General features: G+C 35.9%; 1 protein-coding gene and 1 long non-coding RNA gene across 13 annotated transcripts in view; one reads left to right on the top strand and one right to left on the bottom strand.

Moving 5' to 3' along the window:
• LOC128076673 (uncharacterized) overlaps positions 1–18,717 on the bottom strand; it is a 310,987-nt gene that overhangs the window by 197,060 nt on the left and 95,210 nt on the right. For all 12 annotated transcript variants that reach the window (XR_008204581.1, XR_008204580.1, XR_008204586.1 and 9 more), the window contains exons 2-3: positions 6,915–6,995; positions 5,897–6,084 (exon numbers count right to left, since the gene is read on the bottom strand). This is a non-coding gene — a long non-coding RNA (uncharacterized LOC128076673). The remainder of the gene's footprint in view (positions 1–5,896; positions 6,085–6,914; positions 6,996–18,717) is intronic.
• Positions 4,930–18,717, top strand: part of KCNH7 (potassium voltage-gated channel subfamily H member 7) — a 210,917-nt gene continuing 197,129 nt past the window's right edge. The window contains exons 1-2 of the mRNA XM_052674603.1: positions 4,930–5,405; positions 7,280–7,510. Of these exons, the coding sequence (XP_052530563.1) occupies positions 5,330–5,405; positions 7,280–7,510 (307 nt within the window). The 5' untranslated portion in view covers positions 4,930–5,329. The remainder of the gene's footprint in view (positions 5,406–7,279; positions 7,511–18,717) is intronic.

Below are 18,717 nucleotides of genomic sequence, written 5' to 3'. Positions count from 1 at the left end.
TAGTTATTAACAATGTTCTTTCTGGAATGACAGCTCCCAGAATCATGAGCATAGCACTATGATCTAGCTAGAAAATCCTTGAGAGGCACAGAATACGTTGGGGTCATTTCTGTCACTCTTAATTGGCCAGAGGGGGTCAGCAAGGAGTAATTTGAGGCACCCATTATTGGCCAAGAATCCAGAAAACCAGATGAGCATCTAAATAATGTAAACTCCCAAAGCAAGAGCACACACCAAAACTGTGGCTTAATATGTGGGAATGAAACCCTGTGGTGAGACAGAGAGATATTGAAGGAATCTCTCAGAGGCAGAAGTGGAAGCCTCATTGCTTGAATAATTTAAATCCTAAATGAATAATACAAACGCAAATATACTGAAGGGAAAAATCCACTGGCAGGACATAGAGTAGATGGATATATTGATGCTTTTTGTAATTCTGTTTTCATGACCTATACGTACTAGTTCCGGAGCAATCCTAAGGCATGAGGTTATGAATCCCTAGGCATTCTAACACAGTGTGTAATAAGAACAGTGTATACTTTAGAATAACAAACTTAACTTTTTATGAATCCTTCCAGAAAAAGTTGATACCTGTTTTTTTACTTTCTTGCCACATTATGTTATCTTACCTTTATTAACCAGGAAGATTCAGCTCACAGAGGTTCTACGGTTCTAAGTTTTGCACTTGTTATTCACATTGTTTTCATCGAGTTGCAGCTCATAAGAGAGAATTATATAAAAAATACATTATACAAAATCCAAAATAACTGTAATATACATGTCTATGGGTACTGAGGTATTCAGCTAGCTGCAAAATTAATAAGAAATTTGTAATCACTTTTTAGAGCATAATACTCTGTGGACACTTGTTTTGTCCCTTTGTGATACTAAAAACTTGATATCCTTCCTCTCATTGAGACAGCTGAAAACTTGAATACTAATGAGATCTAAATGCAGACACATTGAAGAAGTAAACCTTAAGGCCAAATAGAATAATAAATTACATTTCTGCAGCCTTGCCAGAAATAGAAGCTTTTTCTTTCAGAGCAACAAAATGGAAAAACAAAAAAAAACAAAAAACAAAAAAAAACAAAAAAAAAAAACAAACACCACAAGATAAAATAATCAGACCTATTTCAAGGTGAATTTTGCAATAATATTAATAATGAAGTATTTCCATTTTGCAATTTAGACAGTTATGTAGGCTACGTGGGTGTAATATATACTCATCCAAGGGTATCACCACAGTGTAAATAAAGACAAGTTGCTTTTAGAAGGAGCCAATTATGGCAGCTGCAACTGTCACCACTTGCACCCTATAATCTCAGTAGCATCAGCAAAGATTTGCTGTTTGGCTGCTCATTATGTCCAAACAACTGTATTTATCTTCTCCAACAGAGGTAATATGGCAGCCCCTTGCCTCAGGTAACTGCATACTTTGTCTGTGCCTAAATCCTAGCCAGTCATCATATAATTGATTATAACTATTGTTGTGAGGAATTAAAACAAAATCTAATGCTATAACTTGAAATTTTAGAAAGACAGCATTAAATACAAAAAAAAAAAAAAAAAAAAAAAAGATAAGGAAGAAAGAGAGAGAAAAAAAACACAAGGTGTTGATTAGGAAACATAAATCAGTCAAGGAATCACAAAGGCCATCTTAGTACAAAATGGAACTGAGATAAAGTTTCAATATTTCATTCAACAGCCCTGAAGACATTCCCAGCCTTATTTAAAATTGGAGGCACAGATGGATGAATAAGTGACAGTTCACACATGATATGTTGGTGTCAAAGCAACACAGTTATCTCATGCTAGTTTGCTAGCTGGAAAAATGGAAAAACATCCACAAGCAAAAACAACAACAACAAAAAACACAAAAACAAAAGAACTATCATGACTTAGTAGTATATATATACGATGTATTTATTCAAATGGGATTGCACTAATAAACTTCTGTCTATAAGAGGGCAAGCTGTAGAATCAGGAGAACAATAAAACAGAAAGAACAGAACACAGAGAAAGATAATTTATGCTGGAAAAGAACATTTCTCTTAGAGAGCCTCTTGGAGCAGCAAAGAGTTAAAAGCATAGATAAGGATGATAAGAATACCGAACTGAAACTGAATGACTCGTTTTTTTGGTGTTTTTTTTTTCACCAAAATGATGGGAAATATGATTAGAGATATTTCCCCACAGCTATCCTCTTCTCAAGATAAAAGGTTTAATTGCTAAATGCTAAAATGTCAAAATAGGTCAATAGCACATCTACAGAGATAAACCTCTGTAAATTCTCCAAAGGAACTTGAAAGGAAAGTAGTTAAAATGTCAGCAAAACCATTGAAATCTCTGTTTCAATAGAGACCAATAAATGCCATACACAGTTTTGCTGTGGAACAGTGGTATTCACTGGGGAGCCATGGCTGGGCTGTGGCTAGGGCAGTGCCATGAGGGGCAGAGGACAAAGAAACACTCGTCTTGGATACAGCTTAGCTCAGGAGACACCCTCCCTCGGTATTTTGCTCTCTTGCAGAGCTAGCAGTTGCACAACTTTAGAGATAAAACAAAGATCTCTGTGGCATTCTCCTCTTCTTTTATCACAGTTGAGAGGCATATTTATGATGAATTCAAAATTTTCACTTATATGCATACATTTCCCAATCAAATGTAAATTCTCTCAAATGATCACTTTACTCTCTATTAGTAAATTGCCTACTTTAAGATATTTTCATCTTGCACTTCTCTCACTGTTGGCTTACTACAGAAAATTGTAAAGCTTTATGCAAAATAACTATTAAAAACTCCAAGAGCAACAGAGCATCTACAGGACTGTAGGGGTATAAATCATGGTGGTGACAGATTTTCTAATGCCACCTATTGCTCATGTAGATATTATATCCCATCATTCTTGTGAATTCATTTCCTATCAAAAAGCACATTTCAGATCTTATCTTTGAGCAGCAGTTATCTTGTTTTGACTGGGGTTATCTTAGATGGGGGGCTTCTGTGAGGTCTGAATTACTGAATTTATGTATTTATTTATTTATTTTTGTATTGCCAGCCAAGCACCTGAAGGACTCCGGACTCAACTGACCTACAGAGTTTCCTCAGTTGACATAGTTTGCTACAAACTGTTAACTACTGGAAGTACACATTTGTTGTTCTGTACAGGTCACAATTTTATTGTGTTTATTTTCTATTGCTGTTTTAGAAACAATGGTACCATTTCTTTACACAAAAATCAGAATGATGGCATTTAAGATTTGACTAGATGTTAGTTATTATGTCAAGTATGAAAATAAGTATGCTCCTCTCTCTTTAGGTACACTAGTTCTGCTGCTGTTATTGGGAACTTCAATACATTTTCAGAGCAATACGTGGGTGTCAAGATAAACAGCAGAAAGATTAAAAAAAATCAACCTACATCCTCATACACGTTTCATTGTGTTAAAATCAAGTAAAAATTCTCTCAGAATTTCATTCTCCAGCATTGATCAGAAAGTTGCAAAAATGTTACACTTCTTTAAATATTATTATTACTAACAATACATATAGTTGTTATTCCTTTGATTTATATATCTGAATATAATTAAATTAAAATATTTGCATCTGTAAGTGAGCAACACCCACTTCCTAAGATTGATTATGTACATGATTACACACCACTTAATGGAGCTGAGGCTTTATAATTAGTATACAGTAAATTACTATGCAGCCTTCTAAAGACAATTTATGTACATATAGGCGCTATTTTCAGACATTATTTACAGTTGTGTAAATCCAGAATGATTCCACTGAGATTAAATGAAATTAGTTAAGAAATATGTCCACATACTCAACAGACTGCATCCCTCCCCTGACAGATACAGAGGAAGACACGCGCCAACAGTGAAACAAAGGCAACACCTGAGAAAAACCCACGGGAATAAGGAAACACCTGCTTATGCTGTAGGAGAACAGGTGGGAGGCGGTGGTTTGCCGGCTCAATATCCTGTGCTCCGTATTACAAAGAAAAGGGAGCAGGTGCCCCGCTATTTTTTCCATGTGAGTTTATTAAGAATCCGTTGCTACCCTGAAGATGCCTTTCCAGCACCGCATGGCTGCTCTCAGCTCTCTCCTCATATCACCTCACCGTGCTGAACACACACCGTTCTGCCTGCTGGGTAGTGTGGGGAGCCCTAATGACAGCTTAAAATAACAGTCGCTTCCCTGGTGAGCTTCCTGCGTGGGGTGGCAGAACCCGAGAGGGCGAGGAGGGGAGTCGCGGGGGGAGTTGCGGGCAGCGGGGCCTCCACGATCTTCGCCCGGGCGGTTTCAGGACCACGGACAGCGCCCGTCCCGGGTCCGACCCCCGGCCTCGGCCCTCCAACAGTGGCGCCCAGGGCCGGCGGGCGGAGTGCGCCTTAGAGGCAACGGCAGCGGCCCGGCCCCCGGCAGCAAGAGTTCCCCCTTCCTCGCCAAGATGGGGGCGTGGGGAAAACCTCCCCCGGGTCACGTTGCAGGAGGAAAGGACGAGCCTTTTCATTAAGACGGGAGCACATCTCGAGGGCCTCGGTGGTCCCTTTTCTGCATATTGATCCCCAGTAGCGCCCCCACCCGCAGACGGGGCGTGCAGACGTTCGGGAGCCCAGAGAAGGGCGGTGGGGCCGGGCGGAGCCGCTGGGGCCAGAGGAGGCAGCGAGGCCCCCCCCGCCCCAGGTCCTCGCTCCCCCTGCAGCGGCGGCGGGGGAGGCGGCACGTCGCGGCGGGGCCGGGTGTAGCTCTTTCCCGATGCCGCTGTTTGTCGCGGAGTTTGGAAGAGATTTATTGGCTGGCTCTCGCTAAGCCACGCTTGAGTAATCCGAGCTGCTGCGCGCCGTGGTGAAACCCGGAGGGGGGGAACGTCACTCCCTCTGGCAGCGGAGCAACATTAGTCTTCCAGCCCTCTAACCATCGCTACAGCGTCGGAAACTGCCGGGTCACAGCCATTTGCTTTGGAAAATTGGCGATGTTTGGTGCTAGAGATCGATTACCCTCGTAATCTTTCCCCCACCTCCTCCTGCTTTACCCCACCCCTACCCGCCCCAGACAATAGCGTCCACGGTCCGCCGGGAAAAAAATAAGAAAGAAAGGAAGGAAAGAAAGAAAGAAAAAGAAAGAACTGGGGGATGGATCTGACTCCGATAGGAAAAGCGTGTGTCTAGAAGTGGTGCTAATGGGAAGAGATTTCCGAGCTCCAGAGGACGATGGTTTCTCACAAAGGGTAGCTGGCTCGGTGCTCAGAGCTGGAACCGAGTAGGAGATCCTTGGAGAAGTCCTTGTGCACAGAAAGCCGAAGATCTGTACAAACATGCCTGTTCGCAGAGGCCATGTGGCACCACAAAATACATTTTTGGGTACAATCATACGAAAATTTGAAGGGCAAAGTAAGTTCTCTCTTTCTATCTATTTTGCTACAGTAGTTTGATTCTGCTTGTGACTAAATGGACAGCAGCTCCAGACTATTTTAAGTTTGTTACTTGGAAAGAAAATCCCAGAGGTGAGGAGGGGATCCCTTGCAGGAGTAACGCTGCTTTAGATCTAGAATGCAGATTACTGACTTGAATTATTGTGTTGTTTTGTTGTTTGTTTGTTTTTTTCCTTCCATTTTTATTAACAGTTTTTATTTTTGATTGCATTTATACTGTATAACTACAGAAGTTCTATCTTACGTTTTTTCTGAACTAGAAAGATGGCTGTAACGCAAAGTTTACAATCTTGCTTGTCTATACAATCTTGGGAAAATTGGTTAGATTTATTGATTTTATTATTAATAATAATTATCAGTGTCTTTTCAAAACACAGCAGAACAAGCAGACTTTGATTAAGAGGAAACAAATAATATGCAAAGGAGATATTAAATGGAAAATATTCTTACCTTATCGTCATGACTGCATTTTAATATAGCTGTCAAATATTTGCTTTGTTTATGGAAGCCTGAAATATCCATCAGACCAGTGCAAATGCATCCTCAGGGAGTCTCTGAGATCTTTTCCAATGCAGCGGTTTGCTACCTGTCAAGGAGGCTGAAGCTGAAGTGGTTTTCCTGGCTGGAACTCTGGTTTACTGTTAACAGTAAGAAGGAACACTTGATGCTTAAAATGAATTTCATTTAGAAGCAGTAGTTTTATATATGTACATTTATTTAAATATTTAGCATATTGTTAGTATCAGTCTACTGCAAACCCTTACTGCTAACTCTAGCTTCTGTACTTCTTTATACTTAGACACACATTAGCAATTCAATATTTATTTTATTTGAGAATAAAATAGAGACAGTCTTTGTAGTACTAATTTAACCAAATGCTAAGTTAATGTTGCTACTTGAGTAGTTTTTATGTTGTAGAGTATGTATGTTGAATATAAACAACTGCTACCTTGGTATCATGTCCCTTCTAAAGAGAGGGAACTATTACTGACAATAAATGTATCAAAGCAGTATATTTATAATTAAAATAAGAGTAGTGGGTTATAGTGGTAAACGGTGACAAATGTAATAACTGTCAAATGACAACTTTTGAACTTTTCTCCCAGGTGAGCCTTTAAAAAAGTGTGCTGGACTAAGGCACAGAGCTTCAGTGGACTGTGAAAAAATGTTTCAAATGCCACAACCTTTGATTTGCCTTGATGTGCCTTCAATTTCATGTTCTTGCTAAGGAATATTTTCTTTTATAGGTGTAACTTTAAAACACAAACAGAAAACAAAAATTTATCATGTTCTTTTCCAGATAGTTTTGCTAAAAGAATGACTATAAACTCAACTCAATTAAAATCCCTAATTAATAGACTCAGCTGGTTGTTCTTTTTCACAGGAAGTTCCACAATTGTGTAGAACTCCCTCCCTTCTTATTCACAGCTATGCCCTTCACCCGCCAAAAAAAAAGAAAAATACTAACTTTTTAATGACTTTCTCTGGAGTCATGGCTGACAGGACAGTGTTCATCACTTTCCTCCTCATCGTCAAAGTTTCACTGTAGCTACAAAGGAAAAGAAAATTGAAGTTGAGAAGTTTTGTGAGAAAAATCACACAGACTGATTTTATTTCCTTAAAATACAACTATCTTCACTTTTAACGTACTCTAAATTTATTGAAGTTGCTTTAAAATGTGTGGATCAAATTAAATACATAAAATGACTGAAAAATCACTGCATTTCAGGCATCCCAGTGAAAAGAGTGGTTGTTTAGCATCCATCTGTGCAATCAACACTTTATGAAAAGTTGAAAGAGTACTAAAAAATGCATCACTTTCTTTTATTGCAGATAAAAAATTCATCATTGCTAATGCTAGAGTGCAGAATTGTGCTATCATCTACTGCAATGATGGGTTCTGTGAGATGACTGGGTTCTCCAGGCCAGATGTCATGCAGAAACCTTGCACCTGTGATTTTCTTCATGGACCAGAGACCAAAAGACATCACATTGCTCAAATTGCTCAAGCACTGCTGGGGTCAGAGGAGAGGAAAGTGGAAGTCACCTACTATCACAAAGATGGTAAAGTCTGTTTTTATTGTCAAGACTTTCTGTGTATTTCGTTATGTGGTAAAATCATGTCTGGTCTGCTGGCCAAACCTTTCCCTGGAGTAGTGGTATAATTCCTTTGAAGTCCAGTAAAGTACACTTCAGCATAGTATTAAGGGAATTTTCCTTGATAGTGGGTGCACAGAGTATATCAGTGTATTCTGACAGTAACAGTTGAATGAGGTTAGCACTGCATCTGCGACTGCTGAACAAAAGTTTTCTAGGTTTAAATTCGGTGTAAATTTCCTATAGTAAACAACCCTACAACAGTGCAAAGATACAGGAAGCAGGAATCCTGTGACTGTTAATTTTTATGAACTATTTGAGATCATAGAAAGTAAAAATGACATATGAGTTTCAGGTCTTAACTCTGCCAGCCTCACACAATGCAACTGCTTGATTTAAATGCAGTATTTTACTTGGAAAAACACATCTGGCTTGAAAGTAGCAAAAAAAATTGACCTATAATGTAGAAAGTATCAGCTTATAAAGAAAAAGAGATGTCCTTTTAAGAGATGAAATACTGTGAATTTGGAGTATCTATATTTGAAGTTGTCCTAGAATTATGTTGGCGCAGTAAGAAAAATGTGAATGGTTAAACTACAGGAAGTGTTCCTGGTTTTTGGTGGAGATACAGAATCTGTTAACAATATTGCTGATATAAGGAAGAGTGGCTAAATATGCCTGGCTGATGCTTTCTACCTAGTAAAAGAGCATGAAATGAATACATGACTGTATTTGCTGACCAAAAAATGCACACCCATGAAAACTAACTACGACACCTAATAGTTATGTTTAGGCTCTTTTTTCTATTTCTCATTATCCAGTGTTATTTACAGAAACATTCGTCCTTCAAACAAATCCAAATAATGAATGTGTGGTGTATCTTACTCTGTCTCTTGCTCTGCATATGCTCTTGAGAGAAGGAAAAGGAAATTTATATTCAAATGCTGAGCTTAAATTAGTTCTGGAGAAATGCCAGTGTTTTGTTTGCATCAATTTTAGAATCACATGCAAAAGATGCTCTCATATTTTAAAGTCACAGAGTTATACCATGTTCTTAGTAATTCTGTTGTTATCTCGGAGAGTCGTAATATTATTTTTAGCTTGGGCAGGTATAATTCAGATAGGACTCAGGGCACTCACTCTGCCCACACTACCAATATTTAATGTTCTTCTTAACATATTCGTAATAGAGTCCTTTATTCTTAAATCTGCTTAGGTGGTCTGTAGTAGATTTTTCTCAAGATTGATTGTTGTAGTTGTGCCTTGAACATAGATTTATCAAGAGATATGACACTGTGTGTCTGTACACTTCTAGCCTGTGTTTATGTTAACTTGGCATGTGTTAAAAATAATATTGCAAAAGGAGAATGTCATTGCTAACTTTCACAGCCACAAGCCTGGAGCATTGTTTTGAGATCTGGTTGTTTAATAGTGCTTCAGATTTCCAAAATACTGAGGGATATGGAAGTGCTTAACTAAAGTACTGTTTATCCAGTGGTTAACCTTAATATGTGTTTTTCTACATGTGATGAATCTTGGCATCACACAACACACTATAATCTATTTGAGGCAAATCAAAGCAAAACTGTCCACAAAAATTGCCGTACTCTTTGTAAATATTTTTGAGTTTTGAAGTACATTATAAATGGATTATTCACTGTAAACAATTTCATGCACAAGAGTTTTCAATAACTTCACTTCTGTGAAAAGTTTCCTTAAACTGAAGGATTTAAATAACCATATGTTCAAAGGCTAGGTAATTTCAAAAAGCTATGGATAATATTTCTAGACACATTCTTGAAAAATTTACTGGTCAAAATGTGAAATTCATTTATTGTGCACTATATGCTGTGCTAATTTTAAATGAATATTGACAATTATTGAACAATTAAATTTCATTTAAAATATTGAGTCACTGATTAGAGTTAAAAATTGACAAGATACAAGATAGGTCTGGCACTCAAATTCATAACTCCCTGACAGCTTGATCATTTGTATATATAGAATTTTCTGTTTGGTACACATAATGTTCAATCTCTGTAGAAAATGTGAGAAAAAGTTCTGAAGCTTATGTGGTATTAAGAAATTTAAGTTGCTTGTGTGATGGATATAATATATTTTGGTAAGCATACTCTATAGCTATTATAAATTACCAAAAATATATACTTTGCTTTCCATCTAAAATTTGGAAATGTGTTTTATACAGAAAAACACACAGAGCAACGACAACTAATAAAGACTTTCTCTGTGTTCTGAAGCAGAATGAATTTAACAAAATTGCTAAACATTTGAGAGTTTAGTGCCTGGTTTGTTGCTTATTTTCCATTGTGTAGTGTGAGCTAATATGAAAATATTTTAAGAGCTCAATACCAGCACAGTTAGACATGTAACTTTTTCAACATAAATAACCCAAGTTCCTTCAATGAACTGCCTGCTGCTTGAAAGTTTGATTTGGCATTACGTGCAGATATATTTCGTAGATATCCACTGCGCAGTACTTAACATAATACTTAAGCATACAGATAAGAAAGACAGCTTATGAAGGTATCAAGTGCCTTAAGGTGGTAACTACTGATGTGTCTGAAGGCTTTATTATAAAGTCCTCAATAAACATGCAAATGCAAATAAAAGCTTATTTCCTACCACACCATCATTTAATTTGTATAGCAGCTGATTATATTAAAATTTTAGTGCTTACAACATTTTTTTTAGTATTTCAAATACGAATAGGATCATATATCCTCTCACTTTCAAAATTACTGTCATTAGAAGTCCACCAAGCAGAGATCAAAAAGAGAACCATTATATAACTAATTATTTTCCTTTTAAGTTCTAAATACTACCTAATATTAAATACTACCTAATATTGTTTTAAAATGATTCAGCTTTAAACTTCAACTTAAAAGGAACTTCTTTTACAAGCAAAATATTTCATACATATGAGGAGTTAGGATTCTAACATTCTCTACTCTCTACAGCCTCCAAGATGAAAAAAAAATGCAAGGTTTTGAGTTTTAAACATCTTGATGATGCAAGATTGAATGCTGCTGTTCATTGCTTTGATTTTTTGGCCAGGTCACACACTGAAGTGTGAAGGGGGCAGAAGAACGAGAGAATTTTGGCAGCAGGCCGATCTTCAGAAAATGGCGGCTGTTTGAATCTACATTGCTTTAAATACAGCAGACAATAGTTTAAAAAGAATATAGTTTTAGAAATATGTTACTCACAAGGGACATGCAAAATGGGGAAATTGTAGAGAAGAGGGGAAGAATATTTGTGATGGCTTCACAGAATTGTGCAGGTAGCCTGAATGTGGAATGGTGAATTACTGACACAACCAGCAAGCCCTGTCCCAACCATACTGATGCCTCATCCTCAGAAGTTTTTAACATTTGCAGCTAACAGCCTTACTAATTCCCATTGCAGTATTTTTATCAGAATAATGTTGTTAATATAGCCTACATTTTTCTTGAATTTCTTCTCACACATTTTTCCTATTATAAGGCTACTTTTGCAATCCAGATTGTTCAAGTTATCCTAATCTCCTATCATGTTGGAGTATTGCCACCGTAGACAATTACTTAGCTATTAAAAATATTAATGATTACTGAGAAAAATGGTTAATAGGAACAGATGGATGCTGAAACTAAGAGTTTAAATTCGTAGTTTCTCATTATACAACAAGATCTCACTGGAACTACTCATGGGTTTAAAGACTCTGTAGATTTTTTTTTTTTTTAATGTAAATATCCCTTTAATGAAAAATAAAAGATAAATACTCAAGAACTATTATTCTGGAAAATAAAAGATAAATACTCAAGAACTATTATTCTGGAACAGATTATTATTTTTTTTTAATCTTGCCCATAAGGCACTAACATCTGTTTAATTCAAAAATTATACTCTGATATCAAAGCAGCTGCACACTATGTTCCTCTCTATTTCGCAACTTCATTTCCACAAGTTATATAACTATATGATCTCTTTAATAGTTGAACGTAAAATATTGCTTATACAGAATATCAATTCTTATTTTAATAATATTATTTGTAGTGAAAATGTTTGACAGCTCTTCCTTTGAGGACTCCATTTTGGACTTTAAGTCATTATCGCATAAATCATTTTTGACAGCTGTAAGATATTGCTTGAGGTGGTAGATCTGTAAAGCTTTTGACATAAAAAGTGTAATTATTTTGGGATTGAGAATGGATTTATGATAATCAAAGGACTGTATCCCACTACATTTTTTTTCTTATTTCTTTATGCTTTATAGACAACAATGGTCTGTATCTAAGCATTGAGAGTATAAAGAATAGCTGTCAAAGGAAAATAAGGAGATCATTTAAGCTTATCCTATACATATCAGATATTCTAGGGATAAGGAACACTACAGAAGGATATAGTTTTGAGCAAAGATTAGATTAAGCTGCTATTTGCTGAATGCTTACAAACCTTGCCACTTACCTGGTTTGAGAAGTGTAATTTGCCACAACTAACTGCAAATTAAACATATTTTTAATAAAAACAAACTAAGGTTAAGGTTTCAAACTAACATTTTTAGTGACTTTTTTAATGACTTCTAAGTTTTGGGGTTTTTGTTTTTGTTTTGTTTTTGTTTTGGAGGATAGGAAGCTAAAATGTATCCTAAAAAGTATAAATATACTGACAAAGTGAAAATTTTATTAAGAGTGCTTAAATAGAAAGATCAGGACTTCTCTTAGAAGTTCATTATCTAGACTTCAGCAAGGCTCTCCTTCACCTTTTTGTGCTTCATAAATGCTGTGAATCTATCAATCAGTTAAAACTACAACTGAAAAGAAAGACCTCTGCATGTATATCAAGACCCCTTAGATTAGCTCTGACCCAACGGTCAGACAGTACAGTTACAACTGTGGATTCCTCAACCAGAGCTGATTTTATAGGTGAATTAATGAAATCACTCTGTAATTCTGCCGCTGTAGGAATTGCTGGTTTAAGAAATGGTACCTGAATGAATTTTGATAAAGAAAGCTTTATCTCTTCATCAAAAAACTGTCCAAAAAACTTGCCTTACTGCAAGCTTTGTCCACATGTTCTTAAAAATAAATATTTTTTTAATAAATACAGAGTATTACTGAAGGTGTATTTAGAAATACACACCCTCTTCTTGTGTCTGCAGTGTAATGTTTGTTTCTACTTCAGGTTTTAATACTTGCCCTAACAGATAAAACTTTTCACTGTCTCATTCAGTTCTGCTGTTTTTGCAGCAGGGAGCACTATGAGCAACAAGCTGATCTCCAACGGTCAGAGTATGGCATTCACCCATCCCCATTCAGTTACGGTTCCTGTGGCTGCTCAGAACTGTAGGTCACTACTTATTTGCATTTCTGATGGGATTTCTAATGGTTATGATAAAGCAGTTTTCATTCATACTAAGCAGTTTTATTTATGGACAAATTTCAACCATATTTTTCAATTACTTGGCTTTCTATTATATTTCTTTTTTCTTCTCAAGTTAAGGTGAATTTATCTTAGAAAGGGGGGCTTAAGAAAATCTCTTTTTTATTGTCACGTGCTCCTACTAATGATAAGACATTATCTGAATAGAAAAGAACTAAATTAAATCAGTCATCTTTAAAATTATTCTTTTTATATCAATATTAAAGATTCAGTAGGTATGATCAGATATATCTAATTTTAATAAATAAGAATTCAACTAGTTTTATTTCAGCAACTGAACCTTTAATTTAAAAAAAAAACAAACATGGAATTTAGAAAAATCTGACAGTTCTAAGTTCTTCTACAACACACTGAAAACCTGCAAGCTAGTTGATCAGGATTTCACTTCAATACAGTAGCCAGGGGAAACTCTTCTGGACATCCATAGTACAGGGTTACAACAGGATTCAGAAAGTCAGTGGGTCAACTCATACTATTGAAGGGACAGAAATTTCCCTTGCTTAAGCTAGAAGGAATCAGTGATTACTGATTTTAGAAAACATTCAAGGAAGGTATCACATTTTAGAGTCAAATAGCAGTAGAAGGAGATGTTATTTTACACATATTCAAAATTAAAGTTTTTCTAAGACATTTTAAAATGATAAAATTCTATGAAGACAAGTTTAATCTTTTAATTAGGCATTGCCTAACAAGGTTTTTATCTGTTTTCAATGTGCTTCTTTTAGTTCTAGTGAAAGCCATTTTTGTTTTGGGTTATTAGACAAGAAGTGCTACTAGTCTGATGGTTTCTTTTTTGTTTTTATGCAGTTTCACATAACTATATTGTGCTTTGTTTCCATCTTCTATTTGTGTCCTTTCTAATGTTACGTTCTAATAAGAGAGTTTTTCCATACCCCTGATTTGTGTTACTGATTGATTCATCTTCTCCACCAAACTGGCTCACATATCACCAGAGCAACTGTTTCTCCAATAGCAGCCTTACGCATACTTGGTATTGCACAGACTTCAGAACATTGCACTTTGAATAGTACTGATGATGACACTGTTGCTGTTCTCTCTGATTTCATGCAATGGAAAGACAACAGTGGTGTGGATTAGATCTTATCTTAGTGGTTTCAGGTCCTGTTTTAAAGCGTTCCAAACATATTTGTCTCAGTTTACATGCTAGGTATTCCATGCTCTTCCTAGATTCCCAAATCAGTATGAAAAAGTTCAATCAAGCACCATAGGATTCACATTAACAAGACTAAGCTGACTGTGGAAACTGCTAACTCATATCTCAAAAATGACTAGAAGCATAGCTGTGAATCTAGATCTAAGTAAAGCAAATGCATGATAGTGGCAGTGGGGATCTACAGTTACATCTGCTTTCATAGTTTATGTAGCTGAAAGTCCACACCTCTGAAGTGAGAACTATTCGTGCTATAATTTCGTACATCTTGAATTTTTTACTCTAGTGTACTGTGGTATTTTTAAAAAGAAAATAGCACATGTATTTGAATAATCTTTTGGAAATTTAATTAAAAGGTCATTTGGAAAGCAGAATTCTAGCCATAGTTAGTCACTAAGTGATTTTTGACCTCTGCTATTTACACAGATACCCTAATTTAAGCTCCCTAGGAATGACCCCCTGATATAACGTGGCATTTTCATTTTTTATTTTCTTAATTTCTTTCATTGTGCAATCACAACGAAATCTTATCGGTAAATATCACCAAAAAGGATACAGAAATGCAATAAAAAAATGTCAAAGTAAACATTATATAGGGGAGATTCTGTTGCCATTTTCTGTTTCATTAACCAGATTCTAGCTACAGATTTAATTATGCCTACTTTGTTAATACTTTCTATGATCACGCTGAAGTGTTTTCTAGAGAAAGAAAATATTCCAGCTTCATTGTTATCAAAGAAGGGCCGTCATACCATGAAAACCTAAAGATGATATTTAAATGTCAACTTTATTAACTGTATCATCACTCAAAGTTGAGTAGAACTGACAAGAAGAAATCTTAGGCCAGAAATCAGATCTGCCTTCAGTTATTTCCCTCCTTACTGAAAGTTCTTGCTTTCCCATCCTTGTTCCCCCTTTGTATCACATAGTGAATAAAAATCTTTTCCATTTTGCCGTGACCTCATTCAAATTTCTGCTCTGAATGCAGTGGAAGCCAGAAAGTCTTTCCTAAGTGTTCAGTTCACAGAAACACAATAGTTTACATCAAACACTGTGAAATTAGGATTTATCAAAATACCCAAATATAGTAACATTTGGCACTATCAGCTTTTGAAATATTGGCCTTTTTAAAGCAAAGACATGGAACAAGGTTGTAACTAATTGTTCTGCTCTCAGATACATTCTTAATGACCTGAGAGCTAGAAAACAGTTCTTACAGACAAAGGGCTTGGCCTGTGTGCCTCCAGCTTTCATAGAATTAAACTGCAAACTTTAAATCTTGCAACATTAAAAATCCTGGTCTTTCAGTGTTAGCCCACTGCTGGCAGGGCCTTATATCACTTTCACAGACAAAACATGCCTGGATATTAATCCATAGAATGGAAAGACAGATATGTCTTCACAATAGAGATAGACATACATTATTTTTTCCTTTCTTCCTCTTAAATACAAGTTGCTTGAAAAGCAGTTAATCATCATGTAAATATATCTAAATCACTAGCAGACATGTTCTAAAGCACTTACTCCCAGATGTTCTCAGACTTTAGAGCCGGTGCCCTTTTAAGATTATTTATTACTTAGAGCATTTTCTGCTACTTTTCATTCAAATCAATGCAAGTGTGTCTCTGAAAATAGCTTGCAAATTTCCTCCTTTCAAAGCTCATTTGTGCCAATCTGCTTTACTCCTTCCTCTCTGGAAAAAATGCTGGATAATCTCATTAGTATTTTGCATGTTTATGACTGTTGTTCAGGAAAGCATTTCTTTTTGTTGTTTCAAAAGAATATAAATCTCAGTCCATAAATCCTATTGTTGTGGTTTTTAAGGTCAAACACTGCTGCCAGTCTATCTATTTGCTTGAAAAAATGGCTTTCAATTCACAAGTGAAAAAGGAGAGAAATCTTAAATACAGGTCTCTTTTAATAATGATAACAAATGAAAGGACGATTTTATCTTTTTTCCATTGCAAGTGTCCAACATTATTTGTGCATAACAAAACACACAAAGAATCAACATCCAAGTCCATTAAAAAAAAACAAAAAACAACAAAAAAAAAACCTTCAGCACTTCCCCACAGGATTATTTCTGGAGACCATTTGTCTCACATTCTGAGAGTGAATAAGCCTGAAGTTTAGGAGTACAAAACCAGATATCTGTAAGTCAATATCTAAGCCTTCCCAGTGGCTTAATGGAGCAGCACATGAGCTGGTGTGAAAAGACACCTTATAATGCCAATTCTGAGACAGTCTGTGTTGGTTCATGGTTTAGAGCATCATTAGTGCTTCTGTAAGTTATGTTCATTTCCTATGGCAACAAGCATATGAAGTGACACAGAAGTGGCATTAGTATTTTACTTGCAGACTCAAAAGTTCTGGAGAGGGATAGCAGTGTGTTAGCATCGATTTGGAGTGACCAAAAAAACTGTACTGAGATGTGGGATCTCTGTATCCCCAGACTGCAAAATCATTTCTCTCTGCTATGGGCAGAACTGGGATCCAAGGAACTGCTCTTAAATGCCTAAAAAGTTAATTAAAAACTAGTAACTGTTGCTTTGGCTACAAATAAAATTAGTGTCTGTTAACAGTGATGTTTTTAGCTCAGGTACTAAGTGAAGGTGGCCTCCCACTTCTCTGTTTACTGCTTATTTAGAGATTGGAAAGGGGGAAGGAAATGTGATCATCTACAGATGACTCTTCTTCCTGGTGAATAGGTATGTAATTGTATTTTTTAAAATAAGTACACAAACCAAGAATATTACAGCTGAGGAAGCTTTTCTGTGTACTGTGCCCATCTATTAATATTCATTTATAGTTATCTTTTGAGCTCATTTATGAACAATCAGATATTGTGGAAGCAAAATTGCCAGTAGTGTTGTTGTCTCTGAAGACCAAGACATATACAGAACATAATCATTAGCCAGATAAATGTATTCTGGGTGGCTGCTTGTCCTTCAAACATGATTTCTCTTACACTGTTATGTTGTAAGAGTCCCTGTACCATGGGAAGTAACTAAATTGTTTCCTTTCTAAATAGTATTTTTGTATTAGTCCTTTTGCTTATGATCATTTTACTGTCAATAAAAATTTGTGAATAAAGTACTTAATTTCCACTTCCTGATGAATTTAAGAAAACACATCAACTGGGCTGAAATTACAGAGAAAAAATTTTGTATCTTTCACCTTTTCACCTGAAAAGTAAATTGTCCAGATTTTTGTTTTGCGTCTAGGGACCACGGGCTCTAAAATATCAGACAATACTGGAGTATCATAGATATGAAGGTCAAACTGAGATTCCAAAAGAAATGATTCACATGAACTTCTACATGTAAATGCAAATTTAAGACTAGATTTTCAATTATATGTATCATATATCTATTATAAAATGCAACATCTCCTAGACATTTAACATCTTTTAAGAACTGCTAGAATTACTCCCTGTTCCATCACAAGCTGACATTTTATAAATCCAACAGTTTTAGAATTAAAGCATCATTCTTATTAAATGCATTCTATCATGGAAAGCCTTAACTGAACAGTAAATTAAAGTGACTCCAAATGAGCTGATTGACTAATGAAGTCTCTGTTATTATTCTGAAAAGACTGTAGTTCTAAACTGTCTGTATCTACTCAATTCTTGCACTGTCTTCTTGTCTTTTCTAAGATAGGACGAAGGTTGTATTGTACTGATTGCATTTTCCATTATAAATAAGAGCATATAAATAAATGACCAAAAAAAGAAAAAAAAAAAAAAAAAAAAAAAAAAAAAGACCCACTAAACTAAACACCAACTAACCAATCAACCAAAAACTCAACAATCCCAATATCCACATTTAAATTCAAGGAACGTTTAGATGTTGTACTAAGTGACATGATTTAGTGGGAAAATATTGGTGGTAGGTGGAAGGGTGGAAGATATTCAGGAAGGGGTAGTAGTGAAAAACGACCTTTAATAGGAAACGCACTGAGCTGGGATTATTCTTAAACCAGTGTCTCAGACCACAGGCCAGGTCTGAAAAAGACATCCTAGCATGGTGCAGATTTTTACATGTTTCTGTTTTGTCTGTAATAGAGGAGAATTTCAAGAGAAATTTCTAGAGACAACTTATGCTGGAGAGAACACATACTGTAATGATCTTCAAATGCTGTTATGGGGATAGAGACAGCCAGGGTTATTCTCAAATGGTAAAGAGGCCAAACTGTTTCCTATTTTTGCCACAGAGTGAAAGACATCAAGTATCGTTCATCTTTTCCCCTGTAAACCCTATATCACGTTCAGACACCACAGTTTTCAAATTTGATTCAGAAAACAGAACTGACAGATAAATAACAAAAAAGAGGAGAGAAAAAAAAAGTAGGAGGTATGGTTAAGAAAGTTCAGTGGCTGTTAAGCTCACTTTTTCTTTTTTTTCCAAACAGAAAATACCTATCATTCGTACCTCTCACATTGGTTTATTGTGATAGTTGTAGCACTTATTTGGGAGAACCATGAATCAGTCAGGCAGAGCTTATGAATCATTCTTAAACTGCATCGATACTTTAAAAGAAAGCAAAACTTTATCATATCTGA

The sequence above is a fragment of the Tympanuchus pallidicinctus genome, unplaced genomic scaffold, assembly GCF_026119805.1.
Source record: "Tympanuchus pallidicinctus isolate F22 unplaced genomic scaffold, pur_lepc_1.0 scaffold15, whole genome shotgun sequence".
NCBI classification, from domain to species: domain Eukaryota; kingdom Metazoa; phylum Chordata; class Aves; order Galliformes; family Phasianidae; genus Tympanuchus; species Tympanuchus pallidicinctus.
This window is presented reverse-complemented; position numbering and strand designations above follow the sequence as displayed.